Raw genomic sequence first — 19,842 nt, 5'->3', positions numbered from 1 at the left:
AAAACACAAGCAATTTACAGACACAATATACATGAGTAGTTGAATTAACATTCTAGGTAACCCTAATAAATAGTTTAAAATAGTTAAACGACAATGACCTGCTATCTGAGTACTGGAAATGTGGCTATTGCACTGAGCAAGCCAAAAAGAAACGGGAATGAGGCGATGTGGTCGCAACCCGTGATTTTATATACATGAATAATTTGCATAATGAGCGGCTCTGTTAGGTAGTAGATGGATTTCTATTGACTACTCTGAATTTGCATGCGAGGATGGATGCCTATAATATCTAATATTCGCCTTCGGCAACACTGTTGTCACTTCTAATTTCTATTCATAATAATAATCTTTGCAACAACCAACTAAAATGGATAATTATCCTTTTGGTTACATTTTTAACAAAGAAATTATAATTTGTGTGTTAAGTGTCAAATGAATGTACCGTCGTTCATTTGGCACTTAACTCCTTCTTGTAAGACTACGAGAAGTCAGTACTCTTACCTATTAGTGAATAAGTCCAAAACAGCGAGGATTTATATATGCATAGAGTTAACGAGGTGTCGAGAGCATACCACGAGGTTTGTGTTAATTTTTCTTTCCACAGTTCTTGCATATTTGGGTGGTTGCAGACATTTATCACAAAGAGCCTTGTTGCACCTCATTCCACACAAATGCTATTTTTGGATTGAGATCTAGTAATGGGGGCCACCACAGGAATCTGAATTCTCATGTTTCTGGCTACATCCAAGAACCAGTTCTATACAATTCTGGCCCTGTGATATAGCGCATTATTACATTGGCAGAACTTAATTCCAGATTTTTGCAGCCATTAAGGAATTCATCTGGTCAGAAACAATTTGCTGATGACCTGTGGCATCCAAATATTGTTCTACTGATTTCAATGGACAAAGGCGTACCACAAAAGTACTTTTACAATCACCGCCAATTTAAATTTTCGACACGTCACAGGATGGGTTTGTGGACTTATACTCTTTTTGCCATATTCTGTTTTTTTCATTACAACAAAATGGCAAGAACCAGAATTTTTGAAACCAGGCAACGTTGATTTTATAATCTTCTAATATCTAGTGTTAATTTTTCTGGGCACACTATAACCATATCTTCTTGTTTTTTTCGGTTTTTTTTTTTTTTTTTTTAGCGGCCTCCTGGGTAGCACAGCTGGTAGGTTTGTCATCGTCCTCAAACCGCATGGAAAAGACCCGAGTTCAAGTTCCGTTGATGACGTGAGGAACTTTTACAGGTCTTTCTCACAATGGGGTTCAGTTATTTCTCTCACGATGTGACTGAGAAATAACTCAGTCATGTTGAAAAGGCCCACAAAAATTACTAACCTCATCAAAAGTACTTTAACTTTTCCATCCAATGTGTGGAGGACGGCGATTTTACCAACTGTGTTACCTATGAGGACAAATCCCGTGTAATTTTTCTGACATAATCCCAGTTATTAGTTGATCCAACCAAGGCTTATCTCATTTGTTCTAATTATTTGGTGTATGATTCCTTTCACTTCAAAGGTTGTACTTGTGCATGTCAGTTCTGATATTCCCTGTCAGAGTAATTTGGAATCTCCTCTTTTCGATCTTCTTTGGCTTAAAATCCACTAAAATCCACTAATTACTCGCAACTCTTTCCTTTCCTCTCTTTGAAACTTGACTTTCTCCAGTCCCACTTTCCTAACAGTGAGGTAATCTTCCTCGATTTTAATTTTACAACTCCAGTTGGCTTCTGTTTTCTAATCACACGGACCCAGCTGGTTGAGATACTGAGGGTTTTGCAATTACTAATGACTGCGCACAGATTGTTCATTTACCTACTAGAATAGCAGACAATCCTAACCATGCAACCAACATGCTTGATCTTTTTCTCAAAAACAACCCTTATAACAGTGGTGGGAATCAAAAATTTAAAAAACCGGTTTTCTATCAACATACTCCCCCTTTTCAAGGTAAAAAAGAAAAATCAAACATAGACCAAACGTAGCTCGCATGGTGTTTGGTGTGAAACGGCCTTTACGGACCGGTTCGACGAACTCGGGGAAATTCTAGAAATAGTTTCGCGTGAAACGGCTGAATTCCACCACTGCCTTATAAGTACATGATCAAGGTAAATGGTTATAAGTACATGATCAAGGTGAAATCTTTCCGCCTGTCAAAACCAGATGGTTTTGCCACTTCAACCAAAAATAAAGCTGACCTACTAGCATCCTATTTTTCTTCCAACTCATGTATTGACCATGGTTTCAAATCTAATGTCAACGTTTGATCAGATTGCATCAGTGAAATTCTTGTAGGTATAAAATCCTTTTTATTCCACACTCCATCTTAAATTCTCGTCCTTTATGGAAACCTTGGTTTTCCAATAGATGTGCTAAGGCTGTTCAAGAAAAGAATGCTGCATATCGTAATTGGTTTATATGTAAATTTCCAGGTTCATTTTCTGCCTGCAACAAAGCTCGCAACAATTGTGAAGCAGTTATTAATCAGTCCAAACTAGATTTTGAATTGGCTAAGAGTAGAAAACTTGCTTCTTGCCTTAATGGTATTTGAGCATTCTGGTCTCTTGCCAAAGCTATTGGCCGCAATTTTTTCCCATTTCTCTTTCCACCTGTCAAAACCAGATGGTTTTGCCACTTCAACCAAAAATAAAGCTGACCTACTAGCATCCTATTTTTCTTCCAACTCATGTATTGACCTTGGTAATCCCCCCCCCCCACCTCTTGTAGTCTTCCATCAGAAGGATTTTGAATAACTTTGATGGTCAGAAAGATCCAAGTCCCGATGGTATTTCTCCACTTGTTCTTAACACCTGTGGCCCTCAACTTACTACTGCTCTGCATCACATTTTTTCACTTTCTTATTCCAACAGTTTTTCCTTCTTGTAAATTTGCCCATATCCAGCCAGTTCCTAAAAAGGTGCCAAATCCCTTCCATCCAATTATTGTCACATTACACTTACTTCTACTCTTTCTAAAGTAATTGAGAAATCAATTAATCACCAACTCTTAATCTAGAATTTTTTTTTTTTTTTTTTTTGGCTGGTGCAGCATAAGCCATAGGCTTTCTTGCACCATACGGCCGTTACTAATACTAATACTAAATACTAATACTAGAAACTGATCAATAATCACCTTGCCGACCGGGCTAGCCGGGTGGGTAAAGTGCCTGCCTGGCAACCCAAAGGTCGCAGGTTCGAATCCCGCCTCAGACTTGGATCAAAGTACGGCAAAAACCCTGGAAGATGCATTATGGCCACAGAAGCCGATGCGCCAACTACAAAAAAAAAAAAAAAAAATAATAATAATAATCACCACTATGGATTCCATCATTGTCAATCCACCGTTGATATTCTGATTGTTACCAATCTATGGACAAATTCAATGAAAGTTTGCTGAAACTCAAGCAGTTGCTCTTGACATTTCAATGGCTTTTGACCATAATTGGCATAAAGGTCTTCTAAATAAGCTTCCATATGGTTTGCCAGCTGTTTTTGGTAATCAGATATCCAGTTTTCTATCTGACTGTCCACTGCTGGTAAATGGCTGTCTTCTAACTTCTCCGCTAATGCTGGTGTTCCCCTAGATTTGGTTCTTTCTTCCACTCTTTTCCCCTTGTACATTAATGTACGGGAGAAAGAAACGAATCTCTTGTACATAAAAAAAAAAATCTCTTGTTTATACTCTGCCACAACCACCAGGTCAGTAGAGTTTACAATAAATCAATAATGTAAATCATATTTAGCAGTCACAGGCTTGAACCCCAGTGCATTCAAAGGGCATGCTATTGCACTTATGCTCCTGACCAATTGGCTACTTAATTTCCATTGAACAGAAATTGTATCCATAGTTTTGATGATAGCACATTGCATTCCACCTTCTAGTTGAAGCTGTTTATTCAAGGAAAGGATAAACCTTTCCTTGAATAAACAGCTTCAACTTCTTGAATATCCACTACCAATTCTTTAAATGCTAATCTCCAGGTAATTATCTAGTGGGAAAAAAAACAACTTTGTTGATTTCAATAATTCTAAAACTCAGTCCTTTGTCTAGCAAAAAGAACTCTTCTATTATCTTTGATGACACTGATTTCTAGGCAAGATCATACACAATATCTCTGTTGGGGATTACCCTGACTTCTAATCTCTCTTGGCATAAGCACATTACAAATATTGCTCACTCTGCATCTAAAAAAACTAGGTTTTCTCTTTATCTTTCTGCATTACCTTTCTTCCAAAGAGCTGTTCACTCTGTATAAATTGCAAATCTGCTCTACTATGGAATATTGTTCCATCTGGAGAGGTGCTCTCAAAACCTCTCTCAGGCTTCTAGATTCCATTCAACCCCAGGGGCTCACATCTGGTATGGGCCTGGTACACCAAGAGTCCTGAGCTGGATATCATTCTTCTTTCTTGTACTTTTGACTCTCTCTCTTAGGGTAACTGGGGAATGTTTTTTTTTTTTTTGCTGGTGCAGCATAAGCCTCATGCTTCCTTGCACTATGTAGATAATAATAAAAGAGGGCAGATTAATTAATGGCTCATCTCCAACAGTCTCTCAGACATTGTTTCTGCTGCATGCCTTTTCTATAGATACGTCCAGGGGTACTGGTCTGGTTTCTATAATTCCCTCTCTTCTAAAGCAGTCCAAAGCTATGCCATAGCCAGTCAGCATCCTTTTACTGTCCAACTTCAAACTTACAGAACAACCTTTTCTTCTTCCACATTTATTCATTCAACTTTCATTTTCTGCAACAACCTTCCTTCATACATATTTCCTGAAAATTACAATCTGCAGTACAAGTATCTTCTTTCATTTCTTCAACCCATGCATGGTACTTTTAAGTATACAGGTTCTAATACCTCTATGTCTAGGGTTTTCATATATATATAAAAACAATGGAGTAAAATTTTGGTCACTTTGGGGTAAACAGAAGTGGCCAAAAAAAGAAACAAGTGCCTTCCTATAAATGAGTTTCTGCACCAAATGTTATTCGAAAATAACCATCAATCTATCAGAATTTAGAAGCACAATTGTTGCTTCTAATAATTACAGTTGGCTTATAATTGTAAGTTGTGATCAAAAAGTCAGGTAATGACTTTGTTTCTTGAAATTGTGGCAATGTAGCAAGTTGCTACAATTTAAGTGTTATTATTACAGTCCAGGCACATTAGCAACCTAGACCACACTACGATGTATGTAAAAATTGTGCTGCAGTCAATTTTTCTGTTTGCTGGACAAAAAACTGGAGTTTCCACCAAGAGAAAAAAATGCAACTCTCACATCAGACAACTCAACCACATTGTGAAAAAGACCCACAAAAATTTGTCACATCATTGACAGGATTTGAACTTGGGCCTTTCCACCATGTGTGGAGACGATGATGCTTATATGCACTGCTACTGCAAGGGGCATAGTAAGTTACATCAGGTGACTTGTCTAGAATAGTAAAGAACAGTAATGCATGAATCACCAGTTAGTCTGAATTAACATGCATTTGAATAGGTGTTTTGTTCATGAAATTTTAAAAAGTGATTTTACTGAGCAGTAAATTTTGATCAAATTTATCAAAATTCGTTTTATATTAGGAAAACAGAAATCCACAAAATGGAAAAAAAACAGCTTTCAGAGCAGTGCTGCATTTCATTTGATGACACATTTTCAATGAAAATGTTTAGAGAGAGCCGAATGCCCTCAAAGATGATCCTTGCAGTGGCCACCCTTCAACTTAAAAATAAACCAGATTCCATTGCATGTTTGTAATCATAAATGAATAGCATTTCGCTATCGATGAAGTTGCTAGTAAAATTGGTACTAAGTTTGTAATGGGAAATATCATTCAATTTTAGCACGTGGTTCTGGGATGTGACACATTTCTGCTAAATCCATGCCTCACATCCACCATGATTATCAGAGTAGAGAGGCCTCACATGTTCGGACTTTTGTCAGCATGCTGCTGCTGGCCCAATTTCTTCCACCACTACTGATGAAATCGTGGGGAGGTAACTATGACCTAGAAACAAAGACCTAGTCTTCTCAACAAAAGACTGTCCTCTCTAAAGGCCAAAAAAGCAAGACAAACAATTACAATGAGAAGATCTTGCTTACTGTATTTTTTTTTTTTTTTTTTTAACTCAGAGGTCACTGTTAATTATGAATTTGTCCTATAGTCAAACTGAACAAAGAATACTAGTGTTCTACAGAAATTGCATGATGCTATTAGAGAAAATGGCTGGAAAAATGGGCTTTGGGAGAATTGCCATTTGCATCACAATAGTGCCTCTGCACTTTCCATTCAGCAATTTCTTGCAAATCACTCCACTGTAGTTTTCAAGGAACCCCATCCACCATACTCAATGGATTTAGCTCTCTGATGTTTTTTGTTTGTTTCCCAAGGTGTTTTTGGTAAAGACTCTTTGAAAGATTAAATTTGTAATGCCTGAGGTAATTATTCAGAACATTTTACATGAACTATTAGCAACTCCAAAAGAAGCTTATCAGGAATGCTACCAGAAGTCACAGAAGTTGTGGAATAAGTTCATACAGTGTATGGATAATACTACAAAAGAAATCCATCCAAATAGCTGGTAAGCTTCATCACTTGCAAATATTAGTTCCATTCCCAAAGTTTTTTTTTTTATCACCTTGTACATCAATAACATGCATGCTAAGCTATACAGGTAATGACACTGATACATCCAGATAAAATTTTATTAATTCACATTTACAAATAGATACATTTATTGCTGAAATTTAAATGTGCACAATATGTATACAATGGGTTACAGAATATAAAAAAAAAAAAAAAAATAGGAACATATCTTCTAAGATTGGGAAAAAAAAAAAAAATCTTAATTTTACAGAATAATTCAGTATAAGTACTGGGGGAAGGAAAGCTAAACTTTTGCTTTCAAAATCATTTCTTTCACCATTATTGTAGTGTGGAAAAAACAAAGATAGATATCAAAATTTTGGATTAATGTCAATCCTAACATTGTATTACATAGTATTTTAACATAAGGAGGATAAATAAATCTTTTAGTTTCAAACAGTTATGTAAATAAAATGTTCCTTATTAAGTTTCAACATGCAAATAGCCTCCAAGATTTTACTTGGCTAATCCCAGTTGATGATATCTATGATCTAATACATGAAAGAAAACAGAACACATTTAGAAATTCTATATAATATAAAACACTGGTATAATTTATAATCTCATTTACAGACCAGTTCATTCTCTAGAGTAAAACTAACTTCAAAATTAGAGATGTCTTCTGTACTACTCCACATGGATTATGAAAAAGTACTATGTCCACGTTAAACATTTTTTCTCACTGGACAACAAGATATGGATAAAATCACTTATTTTTTTAGTTTGATCCTCAAGAAAAATGTCAATTTTTCTTTAAAACAACCTACAATTTCAATTTTACCCTTAGCTCCATGCAGTCAGTGTGCCTCTATTTAGTAACATCAGTCTTAAGGAAGGGGTTGGAATGTATTAATGGAAAGGCGTGACTTAATGGTAGATAAGGTGGTGGTAGTGGGGGATATATTCATGTTGCTTTCCATTTGCAAAAAAAAAAAAAAATAAATAAAATAATTGAAGTCACACTAACCCCATACGACTAAGGGCTAATTGATCCAAACTAGTTTGTAATAAGTAAATGGAAAGTTCTACACCTTCATGTAAATACAGTATGTTTAATAAAATCTGAAATTTCAAAAATACTATCTATCAAACACCAGTCAATATACATTCATGAATAGGTTTGCACTTAATTTTTTGAAGAGTTTTAAGTTTTAAAAAAAAGTTAAACTGCTTCAACAAATACTCTATTTCTAAAACTGTCCTTACACAATTTCTTCCTTTTCACAAATATATAAAAATGTAAGAAACTGCTTTTGAAATCCTCATTTGAATAATACTTACACTAATCAGACACTAATACTTATAATTTATTGTTTAGTTATTTTATGTATCTTAATGCAATATTATTCTGTTTAACTGCTGCATTCCAACTGGCAGTATCCTAAAACACATTAAAGATAGTTTCAATTCTTATTAGTGCCACCAGATAATAAGTTAAATTTTTTAACCCTTAAAACAGGGTTCTATTCATTATTATGCTGAGATTCGCGGGATTATATTCATAAATTGCAATATACATCCCTCTGGAATTAATAAAACAAATCTATGGACCTCAGAGCAAACTATAATTTTTAAAAAACAACACTTTTCCAAATATAGGAAAGCAGTATCGAAGCATAAAGGGATCTACACATTACTCATTATACACATCTAACAACCCAAACCACAGTGGGACCTTTTAACTTTACACATCATCATGCACATGCTAACATTCTTTTCCTGCATACATCATGCATGTATCCCTCTAGTTGCAGAAGCACACATATGCTGCCATTTGAATATAAAGTACACAGAGGTAACCAGTTTCTTTTTCCAAGTTTAATACTTAAGTACTTCAAGGAACCACAGTTACAATTAATCAGTCGTGAGCTTTTATTGGAAATTTCAAAAATAAAATAATTAAATCTCTATCATGATATAAAAGAGTGCTAATTATATATATAATACATAATATTACAGAATACAATAAAGTGACAATAGAACTTAAATTCCTTTCACAGATATGTTCATGCATCAAATTTTTGGTAAGGGTTGTCTTCCTTTATAAGCCCTGAAAGTAATAAAAAACATTAAATTTATTAACTTATTTTTCTGATGCATAACATTTATGAAACTGTGCTTTTCACTTAATAGATTTTATCAATTATATAATTATTTTTATAACACACACAATGTTGCTGCAACTAACAGGGCAGCTACAAAAAGAAGTAGAACTATAAATTTGTGCCCAATTCCAACTCCAGACTCAAAACGTTTCTAGGATAATGGTACTAATTAAATAAAGATACTAATTAAACTACATAAATGATTTTAAAGGGAATTTATTCTGTTAAGAGAGAGAGACCAACTTCCAATAATACAATTAAAATAGGTTGGAGTGGCAAGGCAGTAATCCTCATACAAAAGGATAATGAATCTGGGCACTAATTAAAATATTAATGAAAATATTTTTAAATTGTAATTGTAGTTTGAACAATGAATGAATGGAGGGTGTGGGGGAATAAAATTAAATTTGGAACATTATATGTTATAACTAATAAAGGGATTCATTTCAAATGCTTCTCTATGTTAACATTTGGTCTACCATCGGGGGACACTGATCTTTGCAGTGACAGCATTCAGACATGCTCTTTAAAAACTACAACTGATCCACATAGTCAACCTTAAATTCTTTGAATACTTCCCTTAAATGGGAAGCATTCCAGGTATTAATCATGGAAGCAACAAGTCTTTTCATACCAAGTAAGAAATATTTTTCAAGGCTGAGGCCTAAATGTGTGTCAGATGCACTAATGAGATTTGCTACAGAGAAGAAAAATGCATGGGATACATATAAATTATCAGACAACACAGAAGCCTATGGCAATAAGCTAGTCTGTAATCAAGTCACAAAGGAAATTAGGCAAGCAAAGCCAGATTACAAAAAATCTTCAGCGAAGGATGCAAAGAAAAACAGCAAAGACATTACTTATGTAAACTCAAGAAGGAAGGGGATGAATCAGATTGATCCACTTGATATTGATGGTTCGACTGTTGATGATCCTGCTCGGGTATCTGACAAACTGAATGGGTATTTTGCATCTACATTCACACGAGAAATTCTCTAGGGAAGTGGAGGCCAGAAGTTTATTAACAGGGAGCTAAAAGAATTTGTAATAACTGCAAGCAAAGTAGAACAGAAACTATTCAAGTTAAACATACGAAAGGCACCTGGAGTGGACAAGATTGATCCAATTATATTAAGGGAGGCAGCAAAGGAAGTAAGCAAACCCTAACCCATAATCAGGAGAGCATCTTTGGATTCAGGGGAGGTGCCATGGACTGGAGATTAGCATTAGTTTGAGGCATATGAGGCAAGAAAGCAAGCTCATACAGCATCAGCCAAAAAAAAAAAAAAAAATCTTCCCATACTACCCATCCATTCGCTCCAAAAGCCTTTCGTTCTTCCTTGAATATAGATAAAAGGGGTTGGCTGAGTGGGAGAAGACAGAGCAGTAAACAGTTGACACTGCTTTTCATTGACTAATGTTATTAGTGGAGTGTATCCCCAAAAGATGTACAAATGTATCCCCAATTCAGAAAGAGGGATCAAGTGACAGGAATAATTACATGCCTATTAGTTTAACTTCTGTTCCAAGGAAAATAATGGAGTCACTGGTTAAAGAAGTAATGTAGGAGCATCTAAACAAGACTGTATAGTTCAGACACAGCATGATTTGTTAAGGAGAAATCTTGTCTGACCAACTTGAAAGGGAAAAGGAGGTGATTGTCCTTCTGTATAATGCAAAGGTCAGGCTATGCATTGAGTACTGCATACAGGTCTGGAGGCCTCATTTTAGGAAGGATGTAGATTTGCTTGAGTGTGTACAGAGAAGGGCAACAAGATTGGTGAGGGGAATGAAGGGATCCTCTTCCCAAGAGAGGCTTAAGTTCTGCAAATTGCAGTGGCTGGAGACTAGGCATCTGTGCGGTGATCTGATTGAGTTGTATAAGGCCTTGAATGGATTGAGCACGCTGAATTCTGAAGGGATTCTTCCACTTGTTCGGATTACGAATCTAAGGGAGCATAAATTCAATTTAAGAAAAGACATATGTAGAATAGCTGTGCAGAAATTTGCCTTTAGCCAGCGGGTGGTTAATTACTGGAACAAACTTCCATCTGTCGTTATGGAAGTTGATAGGTTAAATAAATTTAAGAAGGAACTGGACAAACATTTAGAGGAAATGGTTGTGTGAATTTTTTTTGGCTGATGCTGCATAAGCTCATACACTTGCTTTCTTGATTCACATGCCACTACTACTACTACATGGTCACAGAGGAACCAGATATCATATACTTAGATTTCAGGAAGCTTTGGATACTATTGCACATAAAATACTGCTGTATAAATTGGAGCAGTGTGGCATTAAGGGCATGTTGCTGCTATGGATAAAAAAAAGGGGGATTAGCATTACTAGAGGCATATGATGCAAGAAAGCAAGCTTATGCAGCGTCAGCAAAAAAGAAAAAAAAGTGCTCCCATTTGTTCCAAATACCAGTCCAGCTCAGCCTTAAATTTATTTAGGCTATCAACATCCACAACAAAAAAGGAAGCCTGTTCTACCCGCTGTCTAAAGACAAACTTCCGCACATCTATCCTACATCTGACTTTCCTCAATTTGAACTTATGCCGTCTCAGGTGATTATTCTGAGCAAGAGGAAGAATCCCACCAGCAGTGAGCATGCTCAAACCATTCAAGGCGTTATACACCTCAATAAGATCACCCTACAGGCGCCTAGCCTCCAGACACTATAATTTGCAAATCTTAAGCCTTTCTTCGCAAGAAAAACCCTTTGTTCCATTCACTAATCTTGTTGCCCTTCTCTGTACTCGTTCCAACAGCTCTACATCCTTCTTAAAATGAGGCCTCCAGACCTGTATACAGTACTCAAGGTGTGGCCTGACCACTGCCTTATACAAGGGGATAATCACCTCCTTATCCATGCTAGAAATTTCCTGTATATCATTTACAAGATACCATGAGCTACTCTTGCAGACCATATGCACTGCTCAGAAAACTTCATATCTGCCTGCACCATTACCCCCAGGTCCTTTTCGTTCTCTACCACTGTCAGTGTAGTACCACAGAGTTGATACGTTACTCTGGGGTTACTGCTTCCCATATGTAGTATTTTATATTTGTCAATTTGCCACCTCTCAGCCCATCTGCTCAACTTTTCTAGATCCTGTTGCAGCAGTACGCTGTCATTAGTGTCTTTAACAACCCTGCCAACCTTCGTATCATCTGCAAACTTGGAATTTAAGCTTGATATACCACCATCAATATCATTTATAAATACAGAAAAGAACAATGGACCCAATATTCAATGGACCCAATGTTCAAGTATGGAGACCGCACCTAAAGAAAGACATCGAGCTTCTTGAAAGGGTGCAAAGAAGGGTAACTCGCCTGGTGAGATCGGCAAAAGGGCGTTCTTATGAAGAAAGACTTCGAATATGTGGGTTGCAGAGTTTGGAAACTAGACACCTTAGAGGAGATTTGATTGAGGTGTTTAAGGCTCTGAGAGGCATCAGTAAACTGAATGAGGACAAAATTTTCAAGATTATAAATGATGCTAGAACTAGGGGACATAAATTCAAGTTACGCGGGGAAATGTTTAGATTGGACTGCAGGAAGTTTTATTTTAGCCAGCGAGTTATAAATTACTGGAACAAGTTGCCTTCATGGGTGGTAGAGGCCGACAGTTTGGGGAAATTCAAAGGTCATCTGGATAGTACTTTCGGGTAAGGGAAGCGCATAGGATGATAGGATTAATTTCCTTTTTATTTAATTTTTAATTTCATTTTATTATTTTTATTTCTTTATTAATTATTATTATTTATTTATTTAATTTTTGTTTTTATCATTGTTTTGTTCGGATTTTTTTTTTTTTTTTTTTTTTTTTTTTTGGCTGGTGCAGCATAAGCCATAGGCTTTCTTGCACCATACGGCCGTTACTAATACTAATACTAATACTAATATTGAACCATGAGGGACTCCACTAATAACATTACACCACGATGAGCTGTGTCCATTCGTTACCACTCTGTCTTCTCCCATTCAACCATTCTTTTATCCATAGCAGCAATCTGCCTCCAATGCCACACTGCTCCAATTTGTACAGCAGTCTTCCATGTGCAACAGTATCAAAAGCCTTTCTAAGATCCAAATCCAAATATATACGATATCAAAATTATTCTTTGCATCCAGTTCCTTTGTGACTACATCATAGTATCCAATCAAATTGGTCAGACAAGATGTTCCCTTAACAAACTAATGCTGTGTCCAAGCTATAACTGAAGTCTTGTCTAGATGATCTTGCAGTGCTTCTTTAACCACTGCCTCCATTAATTTTCCTGGAACAGAAGTTAAACTAACAGGTCTATAAATACTTGTGTCGCCCCTTGATCCTGCTTTGTGAATTGGGGTTACATTTGCACATCTCCAGTCTATGGGTACCTCCCCTGAGTCCAAGGAAGCTCTCATAATTATGGCTAATGGTTTGCTACCTCCTTTAATATAACTGGATAGATCCATCCACCCTGTGTGCCTTTTTTATGCTTATCTTCAACAATTTCTCCTCCACTTTCCTCTCAGTTATTACAAAATCATCTAGCTCACTGCCAGAGTTTAATTCACCTCTGGTATTCCCCTCACTGAATAACTCCTCATGTGTGAATGTCGATGCAAAATATTCATTTAGTTTGTTAGCAACCTGAGCAGGATCATCAACAGCTGAACAATCAATATCCAGCAGACCAATCTGATTCATCCCTTTCCTTCTAGAGTTTACATAGGTAAAGAACTCTTTGCTGTTTTCCTTTGCATCCTTTGCCAAAGATTTCTCATAATCTGAATTTTCATTACCTTCATTATATCTATCATAGGCTTCCAATGTCACCCATTAATTTATATGTATCCCATGCATTTTTCTTCTCTGCCATATGTCTCATTAGTTCATCTGAAATCCATTTAGGCCTAAACCCTGAACAATATTTCTTAGTTGGTATGTAAAGCCTAGTAGCTTCTAAGATAAATTCTTTGAATGCTTCCCATTTTGAATTTGCTGTTGGTAACATCATCAGTTGGTCCCACCGCATAGAATTTAAATACCGTCTCAGACCACCGTAGTCGCCTTTACGAAAGCAAAAACCCTTCCTTTTACCCCTGATGGTCGTTACCTCGTTGAGTAAATCTGACTTCAGCACACTGTGATCGCTGCCTACTGGTGCTTTATCTGCAGATTCTTAATGCATGAAGAATCACTACTGATAATCAGATCAAAAGTATTACTCCATCTAGTTGCCTCCCAAACATGCTGATGTAGAAAACAATCATCCAAAAAATCCACAAAAGCCTTGCTAGTGTGTGAGTGACCAACCCACAAATTCCAGTCAATATCTGGGAAATAAGAATCCCCCATTATAATGACTCATCAGAGTCATTGATCCTATAACACACTCCTACTCTCAATTTTGATCTCCCAATGCTTATGTGACACCAAACTGACTTGACACTGCACTGTCCAGCGATGTTGACTGGCTTTACTTCCTTAGATTTTATGTGTTTCTTAACCAATAGCATAACCCCTCCCCCTTCCTATCCTGTCTATACACATTGTACTCCCCAAATTCGAATTCTGCATTCCTTATATCTGTGTGACACTACGTCTCTGATATCCCAACAATAACTGCCTTTGATGTTTTGAGCAATACCTCAAATTCATCAAATATATTTACCAAACTCCTAGCACTGGTGTATACATGCACCTGTTCTATTCTTAGGTATCCTAGCACAACCCATGTGATTACTTGTACTGCAATGACTCCCAGCAGTCTGAAATACCCTGCATCTTGTTTTCCAGGCTGCTGCTCATTCCAATAGAAGCAGTGCAAGAATCTCTTTCACCTTGTTGTTATATTAGTCTGTGTATCCTCCCGAGCTAGCAGTTTTCCGACCCACCTAACACTGCCTCGATAGCATCAGCAAATATTCTTGCACCCATTCTATTTAAGTGTATCCCATCCCTGTAGAAGCTGTCTCTCCTGTTAACAAGTACAGACCAGGCTGAAGAAAATTCTACCCCTAAATGGATGGTAAAGTGGAAGAAAGAGTACGAAACAATGCTCTTTATGGACTAATGTTATTAATGGAGTTCCCCAGTGTTCCGCCCATTTTTGTTTTCTGTATTTATCAATGATATTGATGAAATCAGGCATAATATCCAAGTTTGCAGATGATACAAAAGTTGACAGGGTTGTTAATGACATTTTGCTACACCAACAGGATCTAGAAAAGTTAAGCTGACAAGCTGAGAAGTGGCAACTGAAGTTTAACATTGACAAATGCAAAGTATTGCATGCAGTTAGCAGTAACCCCAGAGTAACATACCAACTGTGTGGTACTACACTTAGGGTAAATGAATCATTTACCCTAATTCGGCACTGGTCTCTTCCCCATTTGCTTGCCGTTACTAGGGGAATCCCTGTTGGTTTCTTTTCCTCCGCTTATTTATATGCTTAAATTCAGCGGGTCGTCTCGTCTGGTTTGAGGTCGACCACCGAGTCAGTAAAGAAACAATGAAAGTAGTGGTATTTCACCAGCGGCTGCGGAGTGACCTCCCACTTATGCTACACCTCTCATGTCTCTTCACAGTCATATCTGTGCAACCAGATATGAAGTTTTCTGAGCAGTGTAGATAGGCTACAAGGGGTCTTGTTAATGATATACACAAATTTTGCTAGCAGGGATTAGGACATGACTGTCCTATTGTATAAGGCAATGATCAGGCCACATCTTCAGTCCTGTATACAGGCCTGGAGGCCTCGTTTTAGGAAGGATGTAGAGCTTCTGGAATGAGTACAGAGAAGGGCAATAAGATTTGTGAGGGAAACAAAGGGGATGTGCTCTTACAAAGAAAGGCTTCAATCATTCTGCAAATTGCAGTATCTGGAGACTAGGCATCTGCGAGGTAATGTGATTGAGGTGTTTAGGGCTGAATGGCTTGAGCAAACTCAGTGCTGATGGGATTCTTCCTCTTGCTCAGATTATGCACTTGAAGGGGCATAAATTCAAACTGAGGAAAGTCTTGCAGAATAGATGTGTGAAAATTTGTCTTTAGCCAGCAAGTGGTTGATTGCTAGAACAAACTTCCATCTGTCCTTGTGAAAGTTGATAACTTAAATAAATTCAAGAACTAACCTAAAGTATCTAATATCATTTTTAATCAGAAAACATCACTGATTAGGAAAATCCAATATCCGTTAAAAACTCGGGGCACTGTTGTGACTGGTTTCAGAACTTACTGCTTCCATCATTAGACAGAAGGGCGATCTATTAGTAACCTTGTGTTGAGCAGTGAATGAATGTTGTGAATCTAAAGAGCAGACAAGCAGTGGATCAGAAAAAAATTTCTGAATGGAGCTGAGTTTGAACATCCATACTTATGCTACATGGATGTTCAAACTCAGCTCAACACAAGGTTGCTAATAGGGCTACCTGCTATCTGATTAAAGAACCAATAAGTTATGAAAAGTCACAGCAATGCCTCAAGTTTTTAATGGATAATGGATCTACCTAATGCATAATGTTATCTGATTAAAAACAATATTAGTTACTTTATGTTGACTGCATGGACAGTTGTAGTCATTTCTAAGAATATCATCGTTTGAAAAAAAGAGAGTAGTAAGTGTACAAAAATGCTACTCCCTCATAAATATCATGGAATGCAAAACTGAGAGGAACCTGAACGTGTCACATTCTACATGTCAAATACACACGTGGAAAGCTCTGATTATAGAGCTGAATGGTTACTTATTTCTATTTATAAGCTATAATGAAATTAATAATTTTAAAATTTACTTTAAGTATATAAAAAAAAAAGCTGACTAAGCTCAAGATGAACCAAATGAGGAGTCAAGATGCTTCACCACCAGAGGGATGGCAATGCATTTCGTGAAATTGCATCAGCAATGGATAGGTTTGAAAAGATGGATCCTGACAGCGAACGATTCTTAAAAATTAACAGAGGGGTGAATGATATGCTTGCTTGCTACAAAAAAAATCTACGATGAAAAGAAAAAAGTCACCGTCCAGTCATTCCTTAATATGTTCTTTCATAAGGTTGGGTGGCCGACCCCTCCTAAATCTCCACAGTGGTGTACTTACCAGCTGAAGACGTCAATTCTGGCAACAATTCTCTAGAGGTAAAACTTACTGACATTGTGCTTGTCTGCTCTCTTTTTTGTAATTTTATAATTTTGAAATTTTTTTAAATTGCATGCTTTTGTAATTTTTCCTGTCTGATAAAAATATAAATCTGATATGAGATAAAAAATTGAATAAATACAATAAATAATTCTATTTACATGTTCATCAAACATTTATTTTTTGATTCAATGAATTCAGCGAGAACAGATGCAAGTGCTGGTTCTATTTCTATTTGTTTGTTATTTAGGAGCATTAGCAACTAAGGCCATATTGCTCCGGGATATGCGGTGGTCAATCCCTGACCTTTCCGCATCCTCCGTATTTGGTGGTGACGGGCTCGAACCCCGGTCTAATCAAGAAGCGTGTGCTACGCACTGCTGCTCCTTCCCACCTGGCTACGGAGGCGCCATTGCAAGTGCTGCACAAGCATTGGGGAAATTCCGACTTACGCAGCGTTCCACAGAAAGCAACTCTTATGTAAGTCAGGGAGTTCCTGTACTTTCATTACATCCAAGCATAAAATATTTCTCCTTATATAAATAAGTCTTAAAGAAAATGAGCACTCTTCCTGCAATTAGATCAGATTTTATTTTCTAAGAAATTTACAATAAACACTTTTTTTTTGGTATGGTTCTCTACCATTCTTTCGGTGTCTCATTTCTGCTGCCTACATTATACAAAAGAAGGCTGCTCATGGGGCTCTGTCAGTCATATACAGGAAATTTTCTAGCAGTGACAACGAGGTGATTATCCCATTATATAAAGCCATTGTTAGATCACATCTGTATGCACAAAGATTTGTAAACCTCATTTAAGAAGGATATAGATCTGTTGTAAAAGGTGCAAAGAAGAGCAACAAGATTGGTTAGGGACACAAAAGGATATTCTTACCACAGAAGTCTTGGATTCTGTTAACTGCAGCCTCTGGAAAAGAGGCATCTGCACGGTGACCTAAGTGAAATGTATAAGGCTTTAAAAGAGTCAAGTAAACTACATGTTGATGACATCTTTATACTCTTTCTCAGATGACAGAAACAAGGGGACATAAATTTAAGTTGAAGAAGGATGATTGAAAAATAACATGTAAATTTGCATTCAGCCAAAGAAGTTGTTGGAATAAACTTCCATCTAGTATTGTGGAAGTGGATAGTTTAATAAAAAGATCTGGATGAATTATTAGAAGGAATGGGAAGGCAAAGTTGGTGAAAAAAAAAATTTAAATATTTATGTATCACTTGATTCAGTTTATCCTAGGTTCAATTTTATTCTTCAATTTTGGCTTTTTAAGCCAAAAATTCAAGAACTGAATTAACAGATGCAATCTCTTCTCCAATTTCAAAACCATTTTTGTTGCTGCAATCTATAATAAATGTATATTTATTATAGATATCTTTTATTATAGATATCTGTAATACCTTTATTACAGACTTTATTTTGAAACACAGATAAGAGAATGCAGCACATACTGGAAAAATTCCAAGACAATTCATACATTAATAGATACATTTTATACCTTAAAAACACAGATCTAGGCATGCATTCCCCTGTGCCCATATATGAAATATGTAGATCACTGTATGTACTCATGAAAGAATTAATAGTATATCATCAAATTATACTATTCTACATTAAAATACATGTAGTCAATATTTTAATTTAAAATGTTACACATCCTACAGAAAGTTACCTTCATAATAACTGGATGTTCATGTTGGGAGATAAACAAAAATTTAAAACAATATTATTCAAAAATTATACAATCACTATTAAAATACTAGCACAACTAATAAACACAACCCATCATCTTACAAATGCAAAGCAATAAGCATAACAATACATAACTTGACAACTGCAACATTTCAGTTTATTATAGTACTGATAAAATCAATGGTCAGTCAGTACTTATAAAATATATTAATATCAAAATATATTTTATATGGAATATCTTGCAAGGCAGGTTCTTAGCCATGATTTTTCTGAAAAGCTTTTAAGCTTGCTAATCTTTAGGAATGTAATCCTAAGATCAGCTAAGCCCTATACAAAAATATAGTTTGCCTTGAATTTTTCAAGACATTTCATACATATCATAATCAAATTCTAGAAATAATAAAGTGTATAAATATTGTTCTCATGCACCTGTTTAGAACACACACAAAATAACAAGTATGTGCTTTACCTGAGGCATCAAGTAAAAGACCTGGAAGAAAAGTCAGAGTTGGTTACTTAAAGTGTTAATAACTTTAAACACTTTAATTATAAGATTAAATGATACATTCAGATGTGATAACACCAGTGATAAAATTTAGTCATTAACAGTATACACATTTGTAGACTTAAGAAACACAGGAATTAATGTTCATGTTATACCACTCCCATTTCCTAACCTTCAGAACTCAGATAAATTTAAACAGTTAACTAATAGAAACACTATGTAAAACCTGTAGTCTAGAAAACAAACACCAACAATTTTTTTCTTGATCTTGACATTTGATATCATGAATATTTTACACAGTCAACACTATGACTTTTCCCATCATGTGATATGCTAACCCTCTGATGACCACATCAAAAATATAATGAGAACAACCAGGTGGGGTTATTAAGTGACCCCAGCAATAAATATTTTCTATTTACTAAGTATATGAAATAAAATGCAATGCAAAGCTACATAAATGTTTATTAGTAGAAAAAACACATAAAAAAATAAAACCAAACATAGCTGCTAAGTTAAATACTGGTAATGAAACAGTTCTGTAACATCAACTAGTTTCAGTAGATATGCATTCCACTGAACTGAAATTAGTTGTTCTGGTTACTGCATGATTGGCATATTGTTGACTATATTATAGTGCCATGGTTCCTGTAAACAAACCGATTGCACTTACATTTTTTCATGGTTTTCTTATCAAGGTTCCTGGGGCATGCA

At 36.1% G+C, this 19,842-nt stretch overlaps 1 protein-coding gene across 2 annotated transcripts in view; it reads right to left on the bottom strand.

Annotated features, from left to right (window-relative positions):
* Nucleotides 1–6,871: 6,871 nt before the first annotated feature.
* The window catches only part of LOC150090368 (pituitary tumor-transforming gene 1 protein-interacting protein-like), a 59,569-nt gene continuing 46,598 nt past the window's right edge, over nt 6,872–19,842 (bottom strand). The window contains exons 6-7 of one of the 2 annotated variants that reach the window (XM_090389838.1): nt 19,093–19,113; nt 6,872–8,715 (exon numbers count right to left, since the gene is read on the bottom strand). In XM_090389838.1, the coding sequence (XP_090245964.1) occupies nt 8,672–8,715; nt 19,093–19,113 (65 nt within the window). In that variant the 3' untranslated portion in view covers nt 6,872–8,671. The remainder of the gene's footprint in view (nt 8,716–19,092; nt 19,114–19,842) is intronic. The other variant, XM_090389839.1, reaches the window with a different exon arrangement.

The sequence above is a fragment of the Mastigoproctus giganteus genome, chromosome 2, assembly GCF_048544385.1.
Source record: "Mastigoproctus giganteus isolate SK-2022 chromosome 2, ASM4854438v1, whole genome shotgun sequence".
Classification (NCBI taxonomy): Eukaryota; Metazoa; Arthropoda; class Arachnida; order Uropygi; family Thelyphonidae; genus Mastigoproctus; species Mastigoproctus giganteus.
This window is presented reverse-complemented; position numbering and strand designations above follow the sequence as displayed.